At 44.0% G+C, this 22,163-nt stretch overlaps 1 protein-coding gene across 1 annotated transcript in view; it reads left to right on the top strand.

Moving 5' to 3' along the window:
* Positions 1-22,163, top strand: part of DOCK5 (dedicator of cytokinesis 5) — a 217,889-nt gene that overhangs the window by 188,693 nt on the left and 7,033 nt on the right. Inside the window, exons 41-48 of the mRNA XM_045997731.1 lie at positions 1,305-1,446; positions 3,629-3,710; positions 5,317-5,401; positions 5,809-5,895; positions 7,725-7,901; positions 12,247-12,330; positions 12,946-13,083; positions 14,919-15,085. Coding sequence (XP_045853687.1) covers positions 1,305-1,446; positions 3,629-3,710; positions 5,317-5,401; positions 5,809-5,895; positions 7,725-7,901; positions 12,247-12,330; positions 12,946-13,083; positions 14,919-15,085 — 962 coding nt within the window. The remainder of the gene's footprint in view (positions 1-1,304; positions 1,447-3,628; positions 3,711-5,316; positions 5,402-5,808; positions 5,896-7,724; positions 7,902-12,246; positions 12,331-12,945; positions 13,084-14,918; positions 15,086-22,163) is intronic.

The raw sequence follows: 22,163 nt of genomic DNA, 5'->3' as shown, positions 1-22,163 counted from the left end.
CTGCTGGTTGCCCTCCCCTTCTCTTTTCCTCTCCTTACTGTGTCCATTCACCTGGGCGCAATCAATGCCACGTTTTCCTGGAAGCCCCTCTTTCAGTCTGCGCAGACCTTGTGCTTGTCTGCTTCCGTTCCCATTGTCGTCCACATCCTACAATTAGTGCTGCCTTACCCTCTGCTTCCTTACCGGCCACAGCTTTGCCCGAATGATGGAAATGCTTAAAGATTCTCATCTTTCCCAGCTTGGAAAAATCTCCTCATCTATTCCAGAAGACCTGGCAGTTTTTCCTGCCATCGGTGTTTATCCTAGAAGGTCTGTTGCCTTCCTGGTACTTACATAAACTATCATACTTTCTTGTTTTCTGTTTCTGCCCACCAGAAGGTGAGTTTTGTGAGAGTAGGTTCATCGTTATATCCCTAGTGTCTTAGCATTATCTCCTGTTTGTCCAATACGTATTTGCTAGAGGAATGGACAGGTGATTTTCAAAAACATTTTCCAGGACAATATGGGACCAGGGTTTAGTTAAAAAGTGGATGCTGTATGGGCTTCCAATGCTGAGTACTCATCTGAGTGATCATCATATGAGCAGGAACCTTTGAAACATGACTACGTTTGAATTTGCATCGGCAGCAGCACTGTGAATCAAATTACTCCCATGCCTGGAGCCTAGGAAATTTCTTTCTAAAAAAAAAAATCCAATTTCATTAATTTTATTAAACAGAAAAAGAATGTAGATTAGAAGGGAGAGAATAGGATTCGGAGCACTTTGACATTGCTGTCCACAGGGATTCTCAGGATTGCCGAGGAGCTGCTCTAAATTAATCCTGTTCCCTGTTAGTGGAGAGTTGTTGTGCGTAGTCTCTTCCTAACTTTGCTGTTCTCCAAGTCAGCCCCAGTCCAAGTGCTGGTCCACAACCAGATCATGATAAGAAGAGGGCTTGTCTTGCTACAAAAAAAATCAACTAAATTCAGCGTTGTGCCTGGTGACATCGTGGGTCTACATTAGGGCACAAGCTCATCTCCCTGTGGGTCGGTGCAGACCATTTACAGACCAGTGGTTCTCATGGGGCCACGCTCTGAGAAGCAGTGAAGTGGCAGCCTTATGCCAATGACTTATCTCCCCCAAGAAACCATGAGCTCTTGCCAGGTACAGCGGTTGCTGCTGGGCGCATAGTAGGTGTTCAGTGAGAATTTCTAGCAGAATGTCCTTTGGCCAGGGAGGGCTGTAGTGTCCTCAGCACCAGGATCCCCAGTCGCCCTTTCACTCTTCATATGTGATCAGTCCCCTTGCTGTCTCTGACCTGCAGAACAAAATCTTCATCTACCGGGGCAAGGAGTACGAGAGGCGAGAAGACTTCAGCCTGAGGTTGCTGACCCAGTTCCCCAATGCCGAGAAGATGACCAGCACCACGCCCCCAGGAGAGGACATCAAGTCGTCCGCAAAGCAGTGTATCCTCACCTTGGAGAGACATGGCGCGGCCCAGCCACAGAAGCTGAGGGTTCAGTCCTGTCTCTGCGCGCGGATATGCCCTGCCCTCTGACCACTCATGTAACCTTTTTTTTTTTTTTAATATTTTATTTATTTATTTGACAGAGATCACAAGTAGGCAGAGAGAGAGGAGAAAGCAGGCTCCCTGCTGAGCAGAGAGCCTGATGCGGGGCTCGATTCCAGGACCCCAGGATCATGACCTGAGCCGAAGGCAGAGGCGTTAACCCACTGAGCCACCCAGGCGCCCCACCACTCATGTAACCTTCTGCCTCAGTTTCCCATTCTGTGTAAAAGCTTTGGGACCCTGATGTCCTTAGCTTATGGTTATGAAGTAAAGGAGATAGATAATAAGCAAATCTTAAATATTAAAGGATATGTTTTATAGCCATATGAGGAGCTTGAGAAGGACTGTTCAGAATTCTGGATTCTGGAGAAAGATGTATAGCTTTTCTTCTGTAACATTCAGTGATTTAATAACATTGGATGACTTACTGTAAAATTAATTACATGCTTTCTTAGAAAAAAAGAACAAACACTAAGAACTCTATAACAAAATTATCTTTAAAACTTTTTCATGTGTTTTGTGCTAAAATAAAGATACTCCCAACACTGAACACTATTCAAAGAGATGTAGATAAGCCAGAGCTTGTGTGACAGGATAGATAAGAGAGCAGGCTCTGGAGCCAAGGTGCCTGGGTTCGAGTCTCAGCTCTGTCACTTACTTTGTCCCTTTGAGCAAGTTCCTTAATTTCTCTGTGCCTCAGTTTTCCCATCTATAAAATGGGGATCATGATCATCCTTTCTCACAGAGTTCTTGTAAAGATTGAGTAAACATTTTTCAAATATTAGGAACAGTGCCTGGTATATAATAAAAATTCGATATATATTGGCCATTATACATATAGGTTGGTAAGTAACTATAGAAAGATTGACAATAATAATAACAGACCTACAGACAGGCACACCTTTAAGAGAAGAGCAGCCTGTTAATACATAGCAGATGCTTGGGAAGGAATGGTCTTCCAGGATAAATCCTTGTTTGGGCTATGTGGGTTCAGAAGACAATGGAGGTGCCTTTGTGGTGTGGGAATGACGAGGTCTTCAAGAACTAGATTTAGGATTTCCTGTCACTGGCCCCTCAGTCCTTTCTGCCTGCCCTCTTGGACTTTCCCAAACGGCTTCCCTCCTCCAGGCCCTTGGCTTCTCATCCATGAGGTTTGAGTTTGTTTTCCCCAAATACCCAGTAGCGCTTCTGGGAGGCGCAAAGTCGAAAGGAGGTCATTTCTGTGAAAGTGCTGTCAGCTAGACCAGGTAAGGCACAGCCCGGTGGTCCTCAGATTTTGTTATACGTGAGACTCACCACGGAGAGGTTCTCGTTCAGCTGTTGGGAGTTCTTATCGTGCATCCTGTGAGCGTCCATGTGGTTCTGGTGCCCGGGGCCACACACCACCCTGAGATGCTGGCAGTCACTGTTTTGTCCCCACCAAGAGCCTTCACCTCGACTTTAAATGCTCTAGATTTTGAAACAGTATATCTGCACTGGCAAGGACAAAAAAAAGTCATTATTAAAATTATCGAGACAGTTCTTCCCCTGAGCTGGATTAGAAGCCTGACTTCACCATGGACAGTTGTGTGCTCTGGGTTTTCTCAGAACCTCAGAGTCTTCCTCTGTAGAAGGAGAGTCATAACATCTGCCTGTTGGTTGTTGTGTTCATTACTGGTGGGAACATGTTAAGAACCTCGTTCCGTGCCCAGCTATGGCCTTCTATGTACAGGTGATGGCCACAGAGACCAGACGTTCCTACTGCACGGGCCCCACAGTCCAGCCGTTTCACAGGCATCTTTGTCCAAAAGAAATGACTTAAAATAGTTTGGAATCCCTCTTCCCCTGATAGTTCTGTTTCCCTGCGGCAGAGTTGCTTGCCAGGGGTCTGACCAAGAAATGTCCTAGGATTATAACTTAATCAGGCATTTTCATAATACATCAGGAAATGCTGTTTCAGTGCAATGCCAGCATTTGGGGAAAAGGAGTGATTCAGGCAGGTATCATTTCCATCCTCAAAGCAGGAGAAACAAGTGGTGCTTTCTGCCTGGGACAGCTTCATGGCCTGGCCCCTTGTCCTTCCTTAACGAGTTTCTCAGACATGCAGTGTTTCACCGTGAAGCCGGTGATGAGCCTGCCACCCAGCTACAAGGACAAACCAGTTCCGGAGCAGATCTTAAAGTAAGTGGGGTTTTTATTTGTTTATTTTTTGTTTTGTTTTGCTGCTTTATTTTTATTTATTTATTTATTTATTTATTTTTGACAGACAAAGAGATCACAAGTAGACAGAGAGGCAGGCAGAGAGAGAGGGGGAAGCAGGCTCCCCGCTGAGCAGAGAGCCCGATGCAGGGCTCCATCCCAGGACCCTGGGATCATGACCTGAGCCGAAGGCAGAGGCTTTAACCCACTGAGCCACCCAGGCACCCCTGTTTTGCTGCTTTTAAAAAAAAAATTTTCTCTCTAATACATTCTGTCTAAAAGTATATCAAAACCCAAGCTTTGGGGCTCTTGGGTGGCTCAGTCAGTGAAGCCCCTGACTCTGGATTTCAGCTGAGATCATCTCAGGGTCATGAGATCGAGCCCCATGAGCAGAGTTCACTTGATTCTCTATCTCCCTTTGCCCACCACTATCCCCCCTGCTCAGGTACACACTCTGAATGAATGAATACATGCATGAATGAATAAAATCTTTAAAACCAAAGCCTTAAACTCATGTGGAAGACCTTCTGTTGTTTCAGCCCTTTGGGGCTGCTATAGCAGGATCCCATAGACTAGATGGTTTATAAACAACACATTTATTTCTCACAGTTCTGGAAGCCAGGGAAGTCTAAGGTCAGGCGGCAGCAGATCTGGTGTGTGGTGAGGATCTGCCTCCTGATTCACAGACACTGCTCACTGTGTCCTCACACGGCAGAAAGGGTAACAGAGCTCTCTTGGGTCTCTTTTATGCGGTCACTCATCTCTCCGCACCTGCCACAGACACTACTTACTGATCCTATCACATTGGGAAGCAGGATTTCCACATTGGCATTCAGACCACAGTAGCCCTTTATTGTATTTTCAGTATAAAATAAGAGCTTGGTGACTCAAAGGGATTTGGGAGCTTGTGGGGTTTTTTTAGGCAGACAGAGGGAAATCAGGAATTTCACTGTGAAGCTTCAGAGCTCCTAGATCTTCCTTACACTCAGAAGCACTCGCTGAGGAGTGGCTCACCTCACCTTGCCTGGTGGGGTGGGGTCCCCAGTGATCAAAGGCCTCATTTCTTTTTTCCTGAGAAGCTAAAATGCTAGTAGGATTGCTACAATTTTGATTAAAAAAAAAAAAACACAAATGAAATCACAAACATGGATATAAATACATAGACCTTTTTTTTTTAATATTTTATTTATTTGACAGAGAGAAATCACAACTAGGCAGAGAGGCAGGCAGAGAGAGAGGAGGAAGCAGGCTCCCCGCAGAGCAGGGAGCCCGATGTGGGGCTCGATCCCGGGACCCCGGGATCATGACCTGAGCCGAAGGCAGAGGCTTTAACCCACTGAGCCACCCAGGGGCCCCTACATAGACCTTTTTAAGTGGTGAGCTGTGGAATGGATTCGTAAATAAGAAAGTGAGCAATAAAATCAAATAGTGCACCTCCTCCAGCCTTCTCTGTGGAGACAGTTCAGAGGTCACTTAGTGGCTAAGACTCAGGCTGTGTAAGAGGCGGCCCAGGGTTTTATTGAAATCTGACTGAGGACTGCCCATTCTAAGAGACCAGCTACAACATGGTGGCCATGTCTTTCTCCAGCTACTACAGAGCCAATGAAGTGCAGCAGTTCAGATATTCCAGGCCATTCCGGAAAGGAGAGAAGGATCCAGACAATGAATTTGCTGTGAGTCCACCCCCTTTCCCCTCTAAAACAAAGTAAAGTAGCCTTTCCAACTAACCAGCGCAGATCACAGAAATGACGGCAGCCGTAGGAACATAGGACAGAGGTGCTGCGCACTTTCCACCTGGAGAGCAGCCCGGCTCAGTGGAGAACTCGAGACTGGAGCCCCTCCCCCCAAGACTGGGCTCTGCTTTTACACTCCAGGGTTGCTGCTGGGCTTCACGCGTCCCCTCTAGAGGGTGACAGGGCCCAAGCAGATGATACCTTGCAGTTTTAAACCTCCAGCATCCTCAAAATAACGGCCCATTTACCAAGGAAGCATTTGGAAATAGAATCTCCCTGACCTCAAGCAGGGAGCATTGCCGTGTTGCCTGGGAACTGACATTTCCGATTTTCCTTCCTTCCACCAGACCATGTGGATCGAAAGGACCACGTATACAACTGCGTACACATTTCCTGGGATTCTCAAGTGGTTTGAAGTCAAACAAATTTCAACGGTGAGTCATTTGAAATGGGAACTCAGAAAATTCTTTGTGTCTCCGGATATAATAAGAGCCTTTGTTAAGCCCTCCTCCAGTTCTCACTAGCTTGGCCAGCCTCCTCTGGCCAATTTTGTTTTCCAAAAGAGAAATAAAAGCCATGCTTGTCTAATAGAACTCCTTTGTATAACTGATGTTACTACACAAACCCTAAAGGTTACTCACAGTCAATGATTCTTTTATGAGCAAATGAATCTCGTCTCCTCATGATCCTGCCAGTGCACCAAACCATTTTCGGAATGTCTCCTTTGAGTGTGCTGTCAGTCACATTCTCTCCCAGAATGTTTCCTCTTCTTTCATTCGTGGCTAATCACATCACCGGTCATCCCAGACAATTCCTTCTCCGTCCTTCTCCAAAGCTGCCCCTTTTACCTTTTTAATATTTATTAAATCTGTTTTCTTTATTACAGATCTCCTATTACTGTACCCCATTTTAGTACCTCATTCATCTCTGATGGATGCCACGGAAAAAGCCCCTTCATTGGCCTCCTGCCTTGGCTGTTACAGGCCTGTTTTCCTCACAGTTCCACAGAGAGTTTCACAGTGGAAAACTGACCATCTTCTTCTCATGCTTAGAACCTTGCCGTGGCTCCCTAGTACCCAGAGCATAAAGCCCCTGTTCCTTAGCAGGTTCATACAAAATCCTTGTGACTCAGCTATGCCACCCCATTTCCTTATGGAATCTTCTGGAACTAAACTCATTCCATGTTATTTCAACCCTCCATGACAGTGGGGCATTTTCTTGGCCTGAAATGCTACTTCTCAACCTAACTACCTCCCATCGAAATTCATTTTAGGTAATAGTTTCACCTGGAAGCCACGTCTGAAGCTCCCAAGGAGGGTTAGATGCCCTTTCCCTGTGCCTCGCCGCAACCTGGGCTTATTTCTAACAAGTTGCTCCCATGCTTATATGTCTTGAGACCCCACAATAAAACCATAGGCTCCTCCCAACCACGAATTATATCCTAGTCACTTTTGTGACTGTGGAGCACAGCACAGTACTTGGCAGGTAACAAACTTTCAAGAAATAGGTCTTGAATAGATCTGAACTGAAATCTGATGTGTTCCTTACCACTAGTAATAAGTTGTTACTTTTCAAGTATGAGTATGATTTTCTTGGACAGAGACTTTTGGCATCAAGGCTGCAGTAGGCGGTCATGCTGGCTGGCAATGGGTAAAATGAAGAAGGCGATTTTTCTTGAAACCTGCCTTTGAAGACGTTTCCACAGGAGTTGCTCTTTCTGAATCTGTGTTGAATCTTCTTTCATTTTCATCCAAAATTCAACTTGAATATTCTAGTACATCTTCTTATTTCTGACTTCTTTGAACCACAGAACCTATACTAAGGTGACTTATGTATGGTCTGAATGTATGGCTTCCAAAATCGTTTCCCTTTTCTCATGGAAGAAGCATCAGGCCTCTTGCCAAGGAACATTCTGGGTGCTGCAGAACTATCTGGGATTATTACAACAGCTCCAATTTTTTTTTTTTTTTTTTCAAAATTTCTATAGACCCTTGGCACCAAGAAAGAATCACTGTGAGAGCTGTATTTTTGGGGTCACCCTTATACTTCCTAAGGAGATTTTAAGTCACTTATTTTGCAACTGAGCAAAACAATTTCCAGTAAGTGTGGTATCCAAATAAATATGACCTTGACAAGCAAAACCTCACTCTTTTATGGCTTGGTGAGAATTTTATACCTTTTAAAAGAGAATGCTTATAATTTTCTTTCCGTCTTTCCTGTGAGCTCACAAAATGCCCTTCCTTTTCCTTGTCCTCTGTCGCAGGAGGAAATCAGTCCCCTGGAGAATGCCATAGAAACCATGGAACTCACCAATGAGAAGATCAGCAACTGCGTTCAGCAGCATGCCTGGGACCGAGCCCTCTCTGTGCATCCCCTCTCTATGCTGCTCAGTGGCATCGTAGACCCGGCTGTCATGGGGGGCTACTCCAACTATGAAAAGGTGAATCCCGTGTGTCGCCATGCCTTGCTCTGTGCAGCCAGTGAATTCATTTCTTACAGCTTTTCTGAGACTTTTTTTCACTCTGCCCTCTTTACAAATGGGCAAATGAAGCTAACAAAAAGCGTGTCCTTGACCTCACACCTCCTAGAGACCCTCAGCAGCCCAGACAGGGTCAGGTCACAGCCCGGTAAGGAGTCACTGAGAGATCAGTCTCATACACCTCGTCTGGTTGGTTTACCCACTATTCCCTCTTCCACTCCCTCTCTCCCCTGAGAGGTGGAAAACATACAGGTGGGCCCAGAACTGAGGGTGCTCCGGAGGTGAAGAAGCTTCTGGGAGAGGCCCACCTGCACTCTAGTTAAAATGAGCCTCTAGAAATGCCCACCCCGACTTGGTGTGCTATAGGTTGTTTGGACAAATGCTGGCCCTGGCTGCACAGTGACATTAATTCAGCTAAGTGTCGTATCTTTTCTTCTGGAAAAACAGGAAAAGAGTGCTCACCAGATGCGAATCCATTGCTTAGGTTTCGATGTAGCATCATTTAAAATGGAGGTAATGGGGGGGCACCTGGCTGGGTCAGCTGGTTAAGCGTCTGCCTTCAGCTCAGGCCGTGATCCCCATGTCCTGGGATCGAGCCCAACATCGGGGTCCCAGCTGACCAGGGAGTCAGCTTTTCCTTCCCATTCACTCTCCCTCTGTGGTCTCCCTCCTCCTCTCTCTCTCTCTCTCTCTCTCTCTCTCAAATAAATAAGGTTTATTTAAAGGTTTTAGAAAAATAAAACCTTTAAAAAATAAAAATAAAATGGAAGTAATGTGTACAGTAGGTAAAATTGAGTTAAGTGCAATTAATTGAGGCAGGAGTTTTAATTGTTCAGGTGTTTTCAGTGGCTAAGTAGTTTTGGAGTCTTCTTACTGAATCTAAGTAAACATTTGGCCACCGCACCCCTGGAGAGTGAGTGAAAGTGAAGGAGGTGGACAGGAAGAGTGAGTGGACATTCAATGGGCCGATTCTCTTATTTCCATTTGTACACCAAGACCTAAGAAGACCAGGGACAATAGAATCAGCCACGCCAGTGACCCATTCCTGGCTTCCCATTGGCCGCTGTGTGCCCTTGAGTGAGATACTTAACCTCTCTGAGCGCCAGGCTTCATACCTGAAAAAAGTGAGGAAAGTACCTAACACACAGTGTTGGCTAGTAGCTGAGGAAGGCATTACGTGCAGAGGGGACATCACCGAAAGCTTACCATTTAGCTGAGCTTTGCTGAGGATGGGTTTTCTTCTCCCTCCTGTCCTCTTGGAGCCAAACGCAACTGAGCAGGGCACCCACTGCTCTGTGACTGCTGCTGTAACCATCTTTCCCATCAACCGTTGCACCTTCTTCAGGCTTATGACCCTCAGCACCTGGTCAAGGAGTCCACTGGAGGCCACGTCCAGTACGCCCATGCCAGGTGTCAGCGATAATGTCCAGTGTCATCACCAAATGCAGTGCAAAACTAGGTTCCAGAATATGATACTTTTTTACGTTGTAATAATTTTGGTGTGTGATTTTTCATATAAGCTAAGCTATCTAGTACTAATTTTTGTGTGTTTTTCCAAGTGTTTTTTTTCCTTTCTCCTTTTCTTTTTTTTTTTTTTTACAGAATACCCCTTATGTCAATATCTGTGAATAGTATATAATTTCATATGAAGGTTTCCCAATGTCATTGTCTTCTCACTGAAATTTTTTGAAAAGGGAAAGCAGGGTATGTAAACTAATAAATTTCAAGACAAATAGTAGTTTTTGCTTTTTTTTTTTAAGATTTTATTTATTTATTTGACAGACAGGGATCACATGTAGGCAGAGAGACAGGCAGAGAGAGGAGGAAGCAGGCTCCCTGTTGAGCAGAGAGCCCGATGTGGGGCTCGATCCCAGGACCCTGAGATCATGCCTAAGCCGAAGGCAGAGACTTTAACCCACTGAGCCACCCAGGCATCCCAGTAGTTTTTACTTTTAATTAATATGTATGAGTTTGTGTGTTTCTAAACATAAGAGAAAGGTAAACTCATTGATCACCAGTGTTCCCCAGTGCAATTCATTGGGGAATTCATCATCACCTACCTATATCAGTGACCTGTCTTTGAATCATGGCCCGAGGGGCGCATGGATGGCTCAGTGGGTTAAAACTTCTGCCTTTGGCTCAGGCATGATCCCAGGACCCTGGGATCAAATAAATAAATAAAATTTTTAAAAAATAAAAAAAAATTAAAAATCATGGCCTGAGTGACAGGAACCCAAGAACTGTTTGCTGTAATTCATCAGCCCCTTTCCGTTGCAAGGCAGGACCCTCCTAAAAAAATTGAATTTCAGAGCACTTGGCTCCTCTGTTTCTTTTTTTTTTTTTTTTAAGATTTTATTTATTTATTTGAAAGACAGAGATCACAAGTAGGCAGAGAAGCAGGCAGAGAGAGAGGGAGAGGGGGAGAAGCAGGCTCCCCACCGAGCAGAGAGGCCAATAGGGACTCGATCCCAGGACTCTGGGATCATGACCTGAGCCGAAGGCAGCGGCTTAACCCACTGAGCCACCCAGGCGCCCCGGCTCCTCTGTTTCTTGACTAAACCAATGTTTTGGGAATTTCAGTGCATTTTATTTTACATCAAAAACATTTTTTTTTAACTTTTGAAGATTTAAACTGCTTATATTTGGAAGATAAAGGCGGATGGAGGTTTACGCATAGGACTTTTTCCCTCATTTCTCTCTAACCCTGAATCTGGCCAGAGGAAGCGCTGTCTGGATGTGCTGTCCTGCTTCCTGTTTGTGAAACTCAGCCCACAGGCCCGCTGTATTTGTATCCCTCCTTGTGTTCATTCGTTGGGGCTTCCAGAACAAAGGCACACATAGGGTGGCTAAAAACTGGAAATAGATCGCCTCACAGTCCCAGAGCCCAGACGCCTGAAATCCAGGTGTCAGCAGGGTCGATTTCCTCAGTGGGCTATGAGGAAGGATCTGGTCCCGCCTCTCTCCCAGTTTCTGAGGGGTTGCTGGCAACCTTTGGCGCATATTTCTAGGCTTATAGACCATGTTCTCCTTGTGCCTCTTCACAATGTGTTCTCCCTGTGTCTGAATATCCCCTTTCTATAAGGACTTCAAATATACTGGATCGGACATCTGGGTGGCTCAGTAGGTTAAAAATTTGCCTTTGGCTCAGGTTGTGATTCCAGGGTCCTGGGACGGAGCCCTGAGCCCTGTGTTGGGCTCCCTGCTGAGCCTGCTTCTCCCTCTCCCTCTGCCCCTCCCCCCGCTCACGCTCACTCCCTTGCTTTCAAATGAATAGATAAATCTTTTTTTTTTAAAGATTTTATTTATTTATTTGACAGACAGAGATCTCAAGTAGGTAGAGGCAGGCAGAGAGAGAGGAGGAAGCAGGCTCCCTGCTGAGCAGAGAGCCCGATGCGGGGCTCGATCCCAGGACCCTGGCATCATGACCTGAGCGGAAGGCAGAGGCTTTAACCCACTGAGCCACCCAGGCGCCCCTGAATAGATAAATCTTTAAAAAATACATTTATACAACATTTTCGTGTCAATATCTCATATTGTCCTCAAAAAAGCCTTTTGGGGGGCGCCTGGGTGGCTCAGTGGTTTAAGCTGTTGCCTTCGGCTCAGGTCATGATCTCAGAGTCCTGGGATCGAGTCCCGCATCGGGCTCTCTGCTTGGCGGGGAGCCTGCTTCCTCCTCTCTCTCTCTCTCTCTGCCTGCCTCTCTCCCTCTCTCTGCCTGCCTCTCTCCCTACTTGTGATCTCTATCTGTCAAATAAATGAATAAAATCTTTAAAAAAAAAAAAAAAAGCCTTTTGGATAAATGAGTAATAAGAAAGCCATCTTTGCTTAATACAGGAAAAAAATGTGATACAGCCTATATCAGATGATAGCGCAGGAAAACTGTTGTCCATATACAGCCTGCTAATTTTTGGCTTTTTCCTTATTTTAATATCTGCACACTTAATCTAGTAAATAACCTTTAGATACTATCATTGGCCTTAGTCCTTTGGGAAGGTTACTTCACTGAATGTCATGAGTTAATTGGTTTGATGTGTGTGTTTGTGTGTGTGTGGTCGTTGTGGAGAAGGTACTGTGATTAGGCATTACACGGTTCCAGAAAGATCACAAAACAGCACAGACCTTTAGAATTGTCCACGGTGGCATAAGGGCTGTCCAGGAAAGGGGTGAGTAGTCACTTAGTCGTTCCAGGTTTAGCAGATGGAACAGAATACATTTTCACCCTTTCCGGCTCCCCTCTCCTCCCTCGAGGGTCAGTACACAGATAGGAACGTGTTCTAATTAACACTCGCATGTGCTTCCCTGTTAGGCTTTTTTTACAGAAAAGTACTTGCAGGAGCATCCCGAAGACCAGGAGAAGATTGAGCTGCTGAAGCGACTGATAGCGCTGCAGGTAGGCATCGTGGGAGGGGTGCGGCCAGACAGGCTTCCGCGACCCAACGCCAACATATTCTCTAGGGCTTAAATCCACAAGCCCACTTTTAGGGTGTTTTGTTCTGTTTTGTAACCTTTGGAATCACAGTCTGTCTCATTGTTTGGCTGAGTGACCCTGGGAATAGTGTTCTGTTAGACTCTACAGTGCCGAGAGGGACCTTCCTAGAGAAGAAACTTGAGTCCCCAAATCAGATCCAGCTGAGACATGTTGGCCTCAGTCCCTCTCTCTCTCTTGCTACTTCAGCAAACAGTGGGACAAAAGGCAGCCATCCAGTTCAGCCTCAGCTTTTAAAACTAGCAGTTGGTCAGCCACAGAGAAGCCTCCGGGCTCAGGTCTTGGCTGGCCGCACTTCCCGGGTTTAGGGCCTCCTTGCCTCCTGTGTATTTCTCTGTGTACTTGACCCAAGGGCGTCCAGTGCCCCCGCCCCCATGGAGAAGTAGCATTCTCACATGGTATGTGCTGTGTCTGCCAGTTTACCTGTCTGTCTCCCCCACCCATCCTTCCCTAGCCTCCACATCCAAAGGATCTCTCTTCCTAAACCATATTTCCTTTCTGCCATGCCCTTTTCTCCAGATGCCTCTGTTGACGGAGGGGATCCGCATCCATGGGGAGAAGCTCACAGAGCAGCTAAAGCCGCTGCATGACCGCTTGTCTTCTTGTTTCCGGGAACTCAAGGAGAAAGTGGAAAAGCTCTACGGTGTTATAACCCTGGTAGGCTCTGAGTGGCCGATTGGCTTTTTCGGTCTCTTTGACTGTTTTTTATATTGAGGAATTTTTCATGAGTCAGAATAACAGAGGCAGGACATGGGAATGCTGGGGGCAGGGAGGAGAGGACATGACATGCTTTCAGTGACCTTCTGACGCTGACATGCTGCATGGGGGTTCTTGGACTTGAGTGACTATCCGAACCATCTGGAAGGTTTGTGAAAACACAGATTGCTGGGCCCCAGCTCCAGAGTTGCTGATAGGGACTCTGGTGGCCTGAGGGTTGGCCTTTCTCACGTACTCCCAGGGCAAGGGCGGGGATGTGCTGAGGCCCCTGCTCTGGGCCCTCAGTGCGTGCGCCCTACTCTACTAGGAGTTGGGGTGTTCCTGCTCCCAGACCTGATTATTCCTGTCCTGTCTGGCCCAGTTCTGTGTTTTTTCCTAGTCTTTATTTTTCATTTTGATAAGAAGTTTCCACCGTTGACACCTTTGAAGGGGAGAAAGAATGGCGGTGAAGTACGTTTCACAGTGCATGTATAGCTGATTTCATCATTTTTTCTAACAGTTCCAACACATTTCTCCCAGTGACAGTTGTCTCTTTCCTGAGAAGTTGGATGGGTTGGCGCATGCGCTCCATGACCTTTTCTCTCTGGGCACCTGGCTGGCTCAGTTGCAAGAGCATGCAACTCTTGATTTTGGGTTCATGAGTTCGAGCCACATGGGGTATAAAATATGCCCACGTTAATAAAAAGTAACCTTTTCTTTCCAACAGTGGATTGACTATTTGGATCCAGCTTCATTTTTCATTTTACATTTTTCTTTTTTAAGATTTATTTATTTGAGAGAGAGCACACACACATGTGTTTGCAAGCATGGGGAGGGGCAGAGGGAGAGGAAGAGAGCAAGAGCAGCAGACTCCCTGCTGAGTGCAGAGCCTGAGACAGGGCTGGGTTCCATGACCCTGAGGTCGTGACCTGAGCCATAACCAAGAGTCAGATGCTGAACTGACTGCACCCCTCCAGGTGCCCCATTTCTGCTCTTTTTAATATGAGTTCACCTTGCTTTCTGTCTCGCTCTTAAACCCCTGATTTTCAAATTCTCTTTCTTTGGACCAAAGCTTTGAATTTCCTTTCATGTCCTCCTGTCTCCCATCCCACACCTCCATCTTCACTCCTCTTTTCTCCAGAGTATCTTTGTGATCATTGTTTCTAACCAGGTCCTCAGGCATGTCTCACCTCCTGACCTACTGTCAGTTAAGAGCTTTTTCTGAGGAACATTTGTCTCTATACAGTTCCTGATGGAAGGACTGTGACGTTCACCTAATGACTGGTTTTTCTGAGATCCAGGCTAGTGTTTCCTTGTAGATTTGATTTGGTGGCCTACTGGGACAGTCAGTCTTGTGGAGACATTTCTAATGAAAGTAGATCACTGTTCCTCTACTTCTTAAGATTTACCATTCACTTCTTAAGCATCAGGTCTATAGTTTGAATCTAAAGCTTCCTATTAGGCCAGCATTCTGGTTTTTTTAGTGGCTGAAAGAAGCTAAAGTGGAGAAGCAGACCGAGGGTGTTGCCGTTCTGTTGGGAGTGATGAACAGCTTGCTTTTCCTCTCTTATGTGACGGGCTGCAAATTAGGGGGAATTTTTCTCTAGTCTTAACAAGGTAGGTTTAACCTAGCTGTGTTTATAATTAAGAATAGTAGGAGTTGCAGTATTTAACAAGTGAGGCAGCAGTGGGTACCCGCCAGTACAAACAGCACCGGTCACAAACGGAGGGGGTGGGAGCCAGCATATGGGCTGAGTCCCAGGCCAGCTCACCATGAGATGCCACGTGTCCTTCAGCCACCCACCTTGACTGAGAGGAAGCAGAGCCGCACGGGGTCTATCGTGCTACCCTACATCATGTCATCTACGCTGCGGAGATTGTCCATCACCTCAGTGACTTCCTCGGTCATTTCCACCTCTTCTAACTCATCCGATAATGCTCCTTCCAGACCAGGATCTGATGGGTAAGGGTTCAATTTTTAATTGCTGGGAAGAAGGGAGGGCGGGTTGTCTCCTTACCCTTTGCCTTTTGTCACCAAAGGAACCTTGATCCATGTAGACGCATCACCCTCATAAGGGCGGTAATTCAGAGTATGTGGTGCTTAGCCTCTGGATCATTCTCATTGTCTTCCTCATGAGGAAGATCATGATTTACATAATAATAATAGTTATGACAGATGGGATCATAATCACCCATCATCCTGTCACATTCCGTCACCCATCCTCTCACATCTGATTTTTTTCATCTGAATTGATTTTCAAAAGTAAGTTTAAAATTTATATTTATTCTGTAAATAGGTAATATAATTACATGATACAAAGTTCCAAGGTACAAAAGGGATCTCTCATGAAAAATGACCCATTATTGGTCCTTGACTCCTACCTTACCAGCACCCCTCTGTGGAGGCAAACGATGTTAGCCTTCAGGTTCTTGGTGCCTTTCCAACAGCTCTTTATACACACGCAAGCAATACCTAAATATATATTCTTCCTCACACTTTCTTTTTTATATGAATGGAAACGTAATACTTTCTTTAGCTTGCTTTTTTTTACTTACTATATCTTGAAAATCATTCCACTTCAGAATGTCAAGAGCCTCCTCTTTCCTTTGAGCCACAGACATCTTGTGATATGGCTACGCCCTGACATGTTCCACAAGTGCTTATTGGTGGATGTTTAGTTGACGTCAGCTTTTGGCTGTCACAGCAGGGTGGCAGGGCAGAAGCATAAAAAGAACGTATTCTGTAAATATACAAGTATATCCATATGAGGAAAATTCCAGAAGTGAAAACTGCTTTGTCAAACATTTATAGTTGCGGTTTTCGAAATTATTCCTAGACTGACTTCCATAGACATTACACCAATTTAGAGTCCTGTCAGCAACATACAAGGGTTCCTCGTCACCCACACACCCCAAATTGTGTATTATCAGCCTTTTTAATTTTCGCCAGTCTGACAGGTGGAGAGTATTTTCGTGGTATAGGGTTTCATTTTGGTTTGGTTTTATTTCTCTTGTTTTGTGTGAATCTGAGCTTCTTTGCATTCTTTAGTAGCTGTTTGTATTTTATGTTCTGCAAACTATGGTGAAGTATTTTGGGTACAAGTTTCTGCTGCGTTTGCCCTGTCTGTAATATTAGTTGAAATACATCCTCCAGTTTCTCCTCTGTCTTTTGACTTTGCTTCTCATTTTTTATTTAGTTGTGCTAATTTTTTTTTAATGCAGTCCAATAAATTAATGCTATATTTCATGACTCCTGGATTTTATATTATGATTAAAGGCCTTCCCCACTCTAAGGCTGCAAAAAACTAATTTTAGAGTTTCGCTATTCACCACTAAATCTGATTCTTTGAAATTTATATGAATATAAAATGTGAGGTATAAAGTCAACTTTTTTTTTTTTTAGCCACATAACTACTCAGTTTTCCCTGTAACATTTAGTGAGCAAACCATCTTTTCTCTACTGATTTGAAATGTCAACCTCATTACAAAATCAAGTTCCTGTATGTCTATAATCTATTTGCGGACTCCCCGCGCCCCACCATTTCTTTGATCTCCCTGGGTGTTCATGCGCTAGCGCTCTGTGGTTTTAACTACTGTAGATTTGAAAGGCTTTTCTTTCTTAGTTATCCTTTTCAGAATTTTTCTGGCTACTTTTACTCATTGCTCACTTTTCGATTCACTTGTCTGGAATCTTATTGCTATTTCCTGGGATCATGTGAAACTTCTGGACTAACTTTGGGAGGACTGATGGCTTTTTGATGTTGAACCTTTTTTGCCAAAAACCTGGACTGCCTTCTCATATGTTCAAATTTAAGATATTTTGAAGGACTGAATTCGTAGTTGTGTTCTTTCTGTTTAAAAATACTGTTTGAAAACAGTATTTTTCTAATTATATACTTAATCTATGTACACGTAGAAATTTTTCAAAGTACTAGAAACTTAAAAGAAAGATACTTACCACATCACTCAGAAGTAACCACTGTTAAGGTTTAGTTGTATAACAAAAAAAGCTTATATACGTTTTATAGCATTGGAAAAGCATCGTATGTACCATTTTGTGACCTGCTGTTTAATTTAATATACATGATGAATTTTTTTTTTTATTTAGAGAGAGAGAGGGTGCATGTGAGCAGGGGAGGGACAGAGGGAGAGAAATCCTCAAGAAGACTTCCCACCGAGCGCAGAGCCCTGTGCAGGTCTCTGTCTCACGCCCCTGAGATCATGACCTGAGCCGAAATCAAGTTGAGACTTAACCGACTGAGGTGCCCTGATTATCATTTTTTTAAAATTTTTTGTTAAAGATTTTTATTTATTTATTTGACAGAGAGAGATCACAAGTAGGCAGAGAGGCAGGCAGAGAGAGAGAGGAGGAAGCAAGCTCCCTGCCAAGCAGAGAGCCCGATGTGGGACTCGATCCTAGGACCCTGAGATCATGACCTGAGCCAAAGGCAGAGGCTTAACCCACTGAGCCTCCCAGGCACCCCTGATTATCATTTTTGATGACTATTTATACCATTGCATCCTACAAATGTGCCATAATTAAGCCTTCTCTTACTATCGAATATTTAAGCTGTGTCATTATTTCTGGACAGGTAATCATCAAAGTTCATTATGAATTTCATATGAAAACCTTTAGCTTCTGTCAGTATAAAATGCAGTTTTATTGTTATGAATTGTACTAAGCGTATGTGTACAGATAGCTTTCCAGTTATTTAGGATACATTCTCATATCCTTTCTTGAGCTCTTTTGGTGAAGACCAGGTATAGGATGCATTTTCTAGAAGCATACATTCCGTAGTCAGAGGATGAAATTCATCACAGTTCTGATGTCAAACAGTACACAATATGCAGTGCCACATGCAATAGGAGGACTGGGTATTTGCACTATTTTTAATCCTTAGCGTAATAAATATTAGAGTCCTTAATTCATTTATTTTTCTCTTTTTTTTTTTTGTTTCTCTATGGAAAGCGTAAAAGTGTTCAGTAAGACTCTTCTTAAATCAGTGGTCTCATTCAGAAAAAGAAAAGGTTTGACACAGCTGTTGAGCATTAGGGCACCATGATTGCTGACGGGCAGTAAGCAGAGAACAGGTGAGCAGGGCCCTCTTAATGCCGCAACCCAGGCAAGGTGGGTTATTGACCTTGCCCAGGTTTCCCCAGTGAGTAAGAAGCCATTGATACTATTTCCTAACGTTAGTTAGGATGTTTCTTTAAGGCATCTGAAACTGATTATCGACTAATGACCCCGAGTCTCCCATTCCCAGTGTCATGTCACAATATTCATGAATACTTTCGTGATGATTATCGGGGGTGCCGTCGGTAAAGGGCCAGTTCTTTATCGGAGGGAAGTGGAACATATCCATCCTATCTGGCAAATGGTAGGCCAAGGCACAGGAAGAGAATTAGTTTTTGAAACACAACTCATTGTGTTAAGGAAGCCAGAAGGCCAACTAAGTACATGCTTAGAACACCAGCAAAGTTGGGCTCCAGAACAACAAAATTGTTTAGGAAAAAACTAATCTTAGATATTTCAGGAAAATCACTGAAGTAATCATTATAAGAAAAAAATGACACAGACCCTGGGTGAACCACACTGTAGTCATTTTATAGTTTATTTGATTCCTAAGTAGGCCCTAGTGAAACTCACATTTTTGACAGGCGACCTGGTGACCCACAGCCTTCATTTGCAGTCTCTGAAGCAAAGTCATAATTGATTCCATAGAATCTGGGGTGGTTGTTTTCTTTCTCCCTGACCAATTACTGTTTGAGGTGATCTTGTTTGTCTGATTTGGCTTATTCGGTTTTAAGAATAATTAGAGTCTTGGGGTACCTGGCTGGCTCAGGCAGAGGAGTGTGCAACTCTTATTCTCAGGGCTGTGAGTTTGAGCCCCATGTTGGGTGTAGAGATTACTTTAAAAAATAAAATCTTTTTAAAAAATTAAGAATAATTAGTCAAAAAGAAATAAAAAAAAATTTAAGAATAATTAGTCTTTCTTGGAATTTGGTTCTATGCTGTTTCTTTAACCAGTACAGATTTAAGATAAATAATAGCGAGTGGCTTCCCCATAAATATATTAATAATTGAAAAATACCAGATAGACGTCTGGGTGGCTCAGTGAGTTAAGCGTCCAGTCTTCTTGATTTCGGCTCAGGTCATGATCCCTGTGTCATGAGATCAAGCCCTACATTGGGCTCTATGCTGAGCATGGAGCTTGCTTAAGATTCTCTCTCTCCCTTGGGTGCCTGGGTAGCTCAGTCGGTGAAGCATTTTCCTTCGACTCAGGTCATGATCCCGGCATCTTGGGACTGAGTACCCACATCAGGCTCCTGCTCAGCAGGGAATCTGCGTCTCCTCCTCCCCCTCCCCCCACCCCTGCTTGCTCTCTCTCTCTCAAATAAGTAAATAAAATATTGGGGAAAAAAGGGTCTTTCACTCGCTCTCCCTCGACCCCTCCCCACCCCTCACATGTTCTCTCTCTCTCAAAAAAAAAGAAAGATAAATACCAAAACATTAAAAGCCCATGCATGCAGTCTTTTAAAAAGTAATAGAAAAGGAGAGACTAATTTGAAATTAAAAAAAAAACAATCTACAGGCATTTCCCAGTGTGACTGTGTGGGCTCAGTCTCAGTCAGACTTCCCTGGAACTTTTTCCCCTCACCTTCACAGAGCAAGGCACGCACACCTTGCAGAAAAGGGGGACCATGCACATTAAAAGTTTAAAATGATTTAAGAAGCATTTCAACCAAACAGTGAATGAATCCTGTTCAGATCTTGACTCAAGCCACTTCCAAACAATTTATAAGACATCAGGAAATGTAAGCATTGGATGTTCAGTGAAATGAAGGAATTATTTCTTTTTGTAGGACTTATGATGGGAGTGTAGTTATGTTATGAAGTGAGTCCTTGCCTCACTGAGGTAAACACTGAAATATTTATGAATGAGATGATAGATGATATAACATCTGATCGCTGCCAAGTGATCCAGTGAGGGGCGAGGAATGTGACTTAGGTGTACATAAGAAAGCAGACTGGCCATGAGTTATCATTACTGACACTGAGTGGTACACACATGGGCATTCTCTTCACTTTTTTACATGTTTGAAATTTTCCATAATATAATGTAAAAAAGTCTTTGCCCCCTCCAAATATCTTAATATTTGAGTATTTAATAACTTTTGACACTAACTTTTTAAACTTACTTGGATTTCCATTTCATGAAATACCTATTTATCCTTTGACGATTTTAAAAAATTGAACTACTCTTTCTTTTGTTTATTTGTAAAAGTTTCTTATATATCAAAGATATTTGCCATCTAATGTATGTCCAGCAGATAGTTTTAATTTACTAAGGATGCTTTCTGCCAAATAGAATCTTCTGTTTTATCTTTATTTATTTTATTTTTTTTAAGATTTTACTTACTTATTGGAGAGACAGTGTGAGAGAGTATCAGAGAAAGAACACAGCAGGGGGAGTGGGAGAGGTAAAAAGGCTCTCTGCCAAGCAGGGAGCCCCATGTAGGACCCATGCAGGGATCCCATGTTCAGGACCCTGGGATCATGACCTGAACTGAAGGTAGACTCAACTGACTGAGCCACCCAGGCATCCAGAAGCTTTTATTTATTTATTTATTTCAAATACTAAGAACCCATCTGTGTTTTTATGTTGTCTTATTTCATGCCACAGCTTTTGTCTGTGTGTGGGTGTGTGTGTGCTGTGTGGACTTTATCTTTTTTAGAGCAGTTTTGAGTTCACAGCAAGATTAAGAACATACAGCAGAGCGGTGCCTTCATTACCACTGATGGACTCACGTTAGCGCATGACCGGCTCCCAGAGCCCGTAGTTGACGATCGAGTCCCCTTTTGCTGTTGTGCGTTCTGTGGGTTTGGACAGATGTATGGTGACAAGTATTTACCAGTGCAGTATCCTCCAGAATAATCTCCCTGCCCTGAAAATCCTCTGTCCTCTGCCTGTTCTTCTCTCTAAGCTTTCTACTTTCATGGAGCAAAACTCTATCAATTTTTAATCAAACCTGGGCTCACTGAGTACCCATTCAACTCTAAGCAATACCCACCATAAAGGTCTCATATCTTTTTTAACCCTCCTTGGTTTTACATTTTGCTGCAGTCACTCCCTCTCTGCCTGTCCCCCAGCAGCCCCGCTCCACCGTTTGAGAGGAGGTGTGTTCTTTATGCTGTAAGGACAAACGCCTTATCTTACGTCCCTGCATCCTGCCTGCAGCCTGTCCATTCGGAGATTTGGTGTTGATGCAACACTGCAGACTCTACCCCGGATCCCAGTTTTGTCAGTTGTCCCACTGTGTATCTCGTACGGAGCAATTTCTCGTGTAGAACCCAGTCGGGGTCACGTGCTACGTAGGACCACACCCCTTTATTCTCCTTTAATCTAAAGTAATTTGGCCTTTCCTTAGTTTGTCTTTCATTGTATTGACCTTTTTGAAGATTACAGTCCAGTTGGTTTGTAGAATTTCCCTTTGGGTTTGTCTTACATGTCCTTGTGCTTAGGAGTCAAGTTACAGACTTGTGTGTCATGTTGTGTCTTTTTCCTTTTTTTTAAGATTTTATTTATTTATTGGGTGCCTGGCTGGCTCAGTGAGTTAAGCCTCTGCCTTCAGCTCAGGTCATGTTCTCAGGGTCCTGGGATTGAGTCCCGCGTCAGGCTATCTGCTCTGTGGGGAGCCTGCTTCCTCCTCTCTCTCTTTGCTTGCCTGTCTGCCTGCGTGTGATCTCTGTCTGTCAAATAAATAAATAAAATCTTTAAAAAAAAAAAAAGATTTTATTTATTGTCCCCATTTCACAATAAGGAAGTTGAGGTATGAAAAGATTTTCTGCCCAAGATCACCCAAGAAGCAGTGGAGGTAGGATCTGAACACAGGCTGTCTGTTCTCCACCGTCTGAAGCTGCTTATTCATCTTTTACTGTATGAATTCTATCTTTGCCTGCAGATGTAGTAAGCCTTTCTCTTCCTGTGGTGAGATGCACGTTCAGAGATTTTCCTTTTGTACTTGGATGGTCTCGTTTC

Source organism: Meles meles, chromosome 2 (assembly GCF_922984935.1).
Source record: "Meles meles chromosome 2, mMelMel3.1 paternal haplotype, whole genome shotgun sequence".
Classification (NCBI taxonomy): domain Eukaryota; kingdom Metazoa; phylum Chordata; class Mammalia; order Carnivora; family Mustelidae; genus Meles; species Meles meles.
The sequence above is the reverse complement of the archived record's forward strand: the minus strand, read 5'-3'. Positions and strand labels throughout refer to the sequence as shown.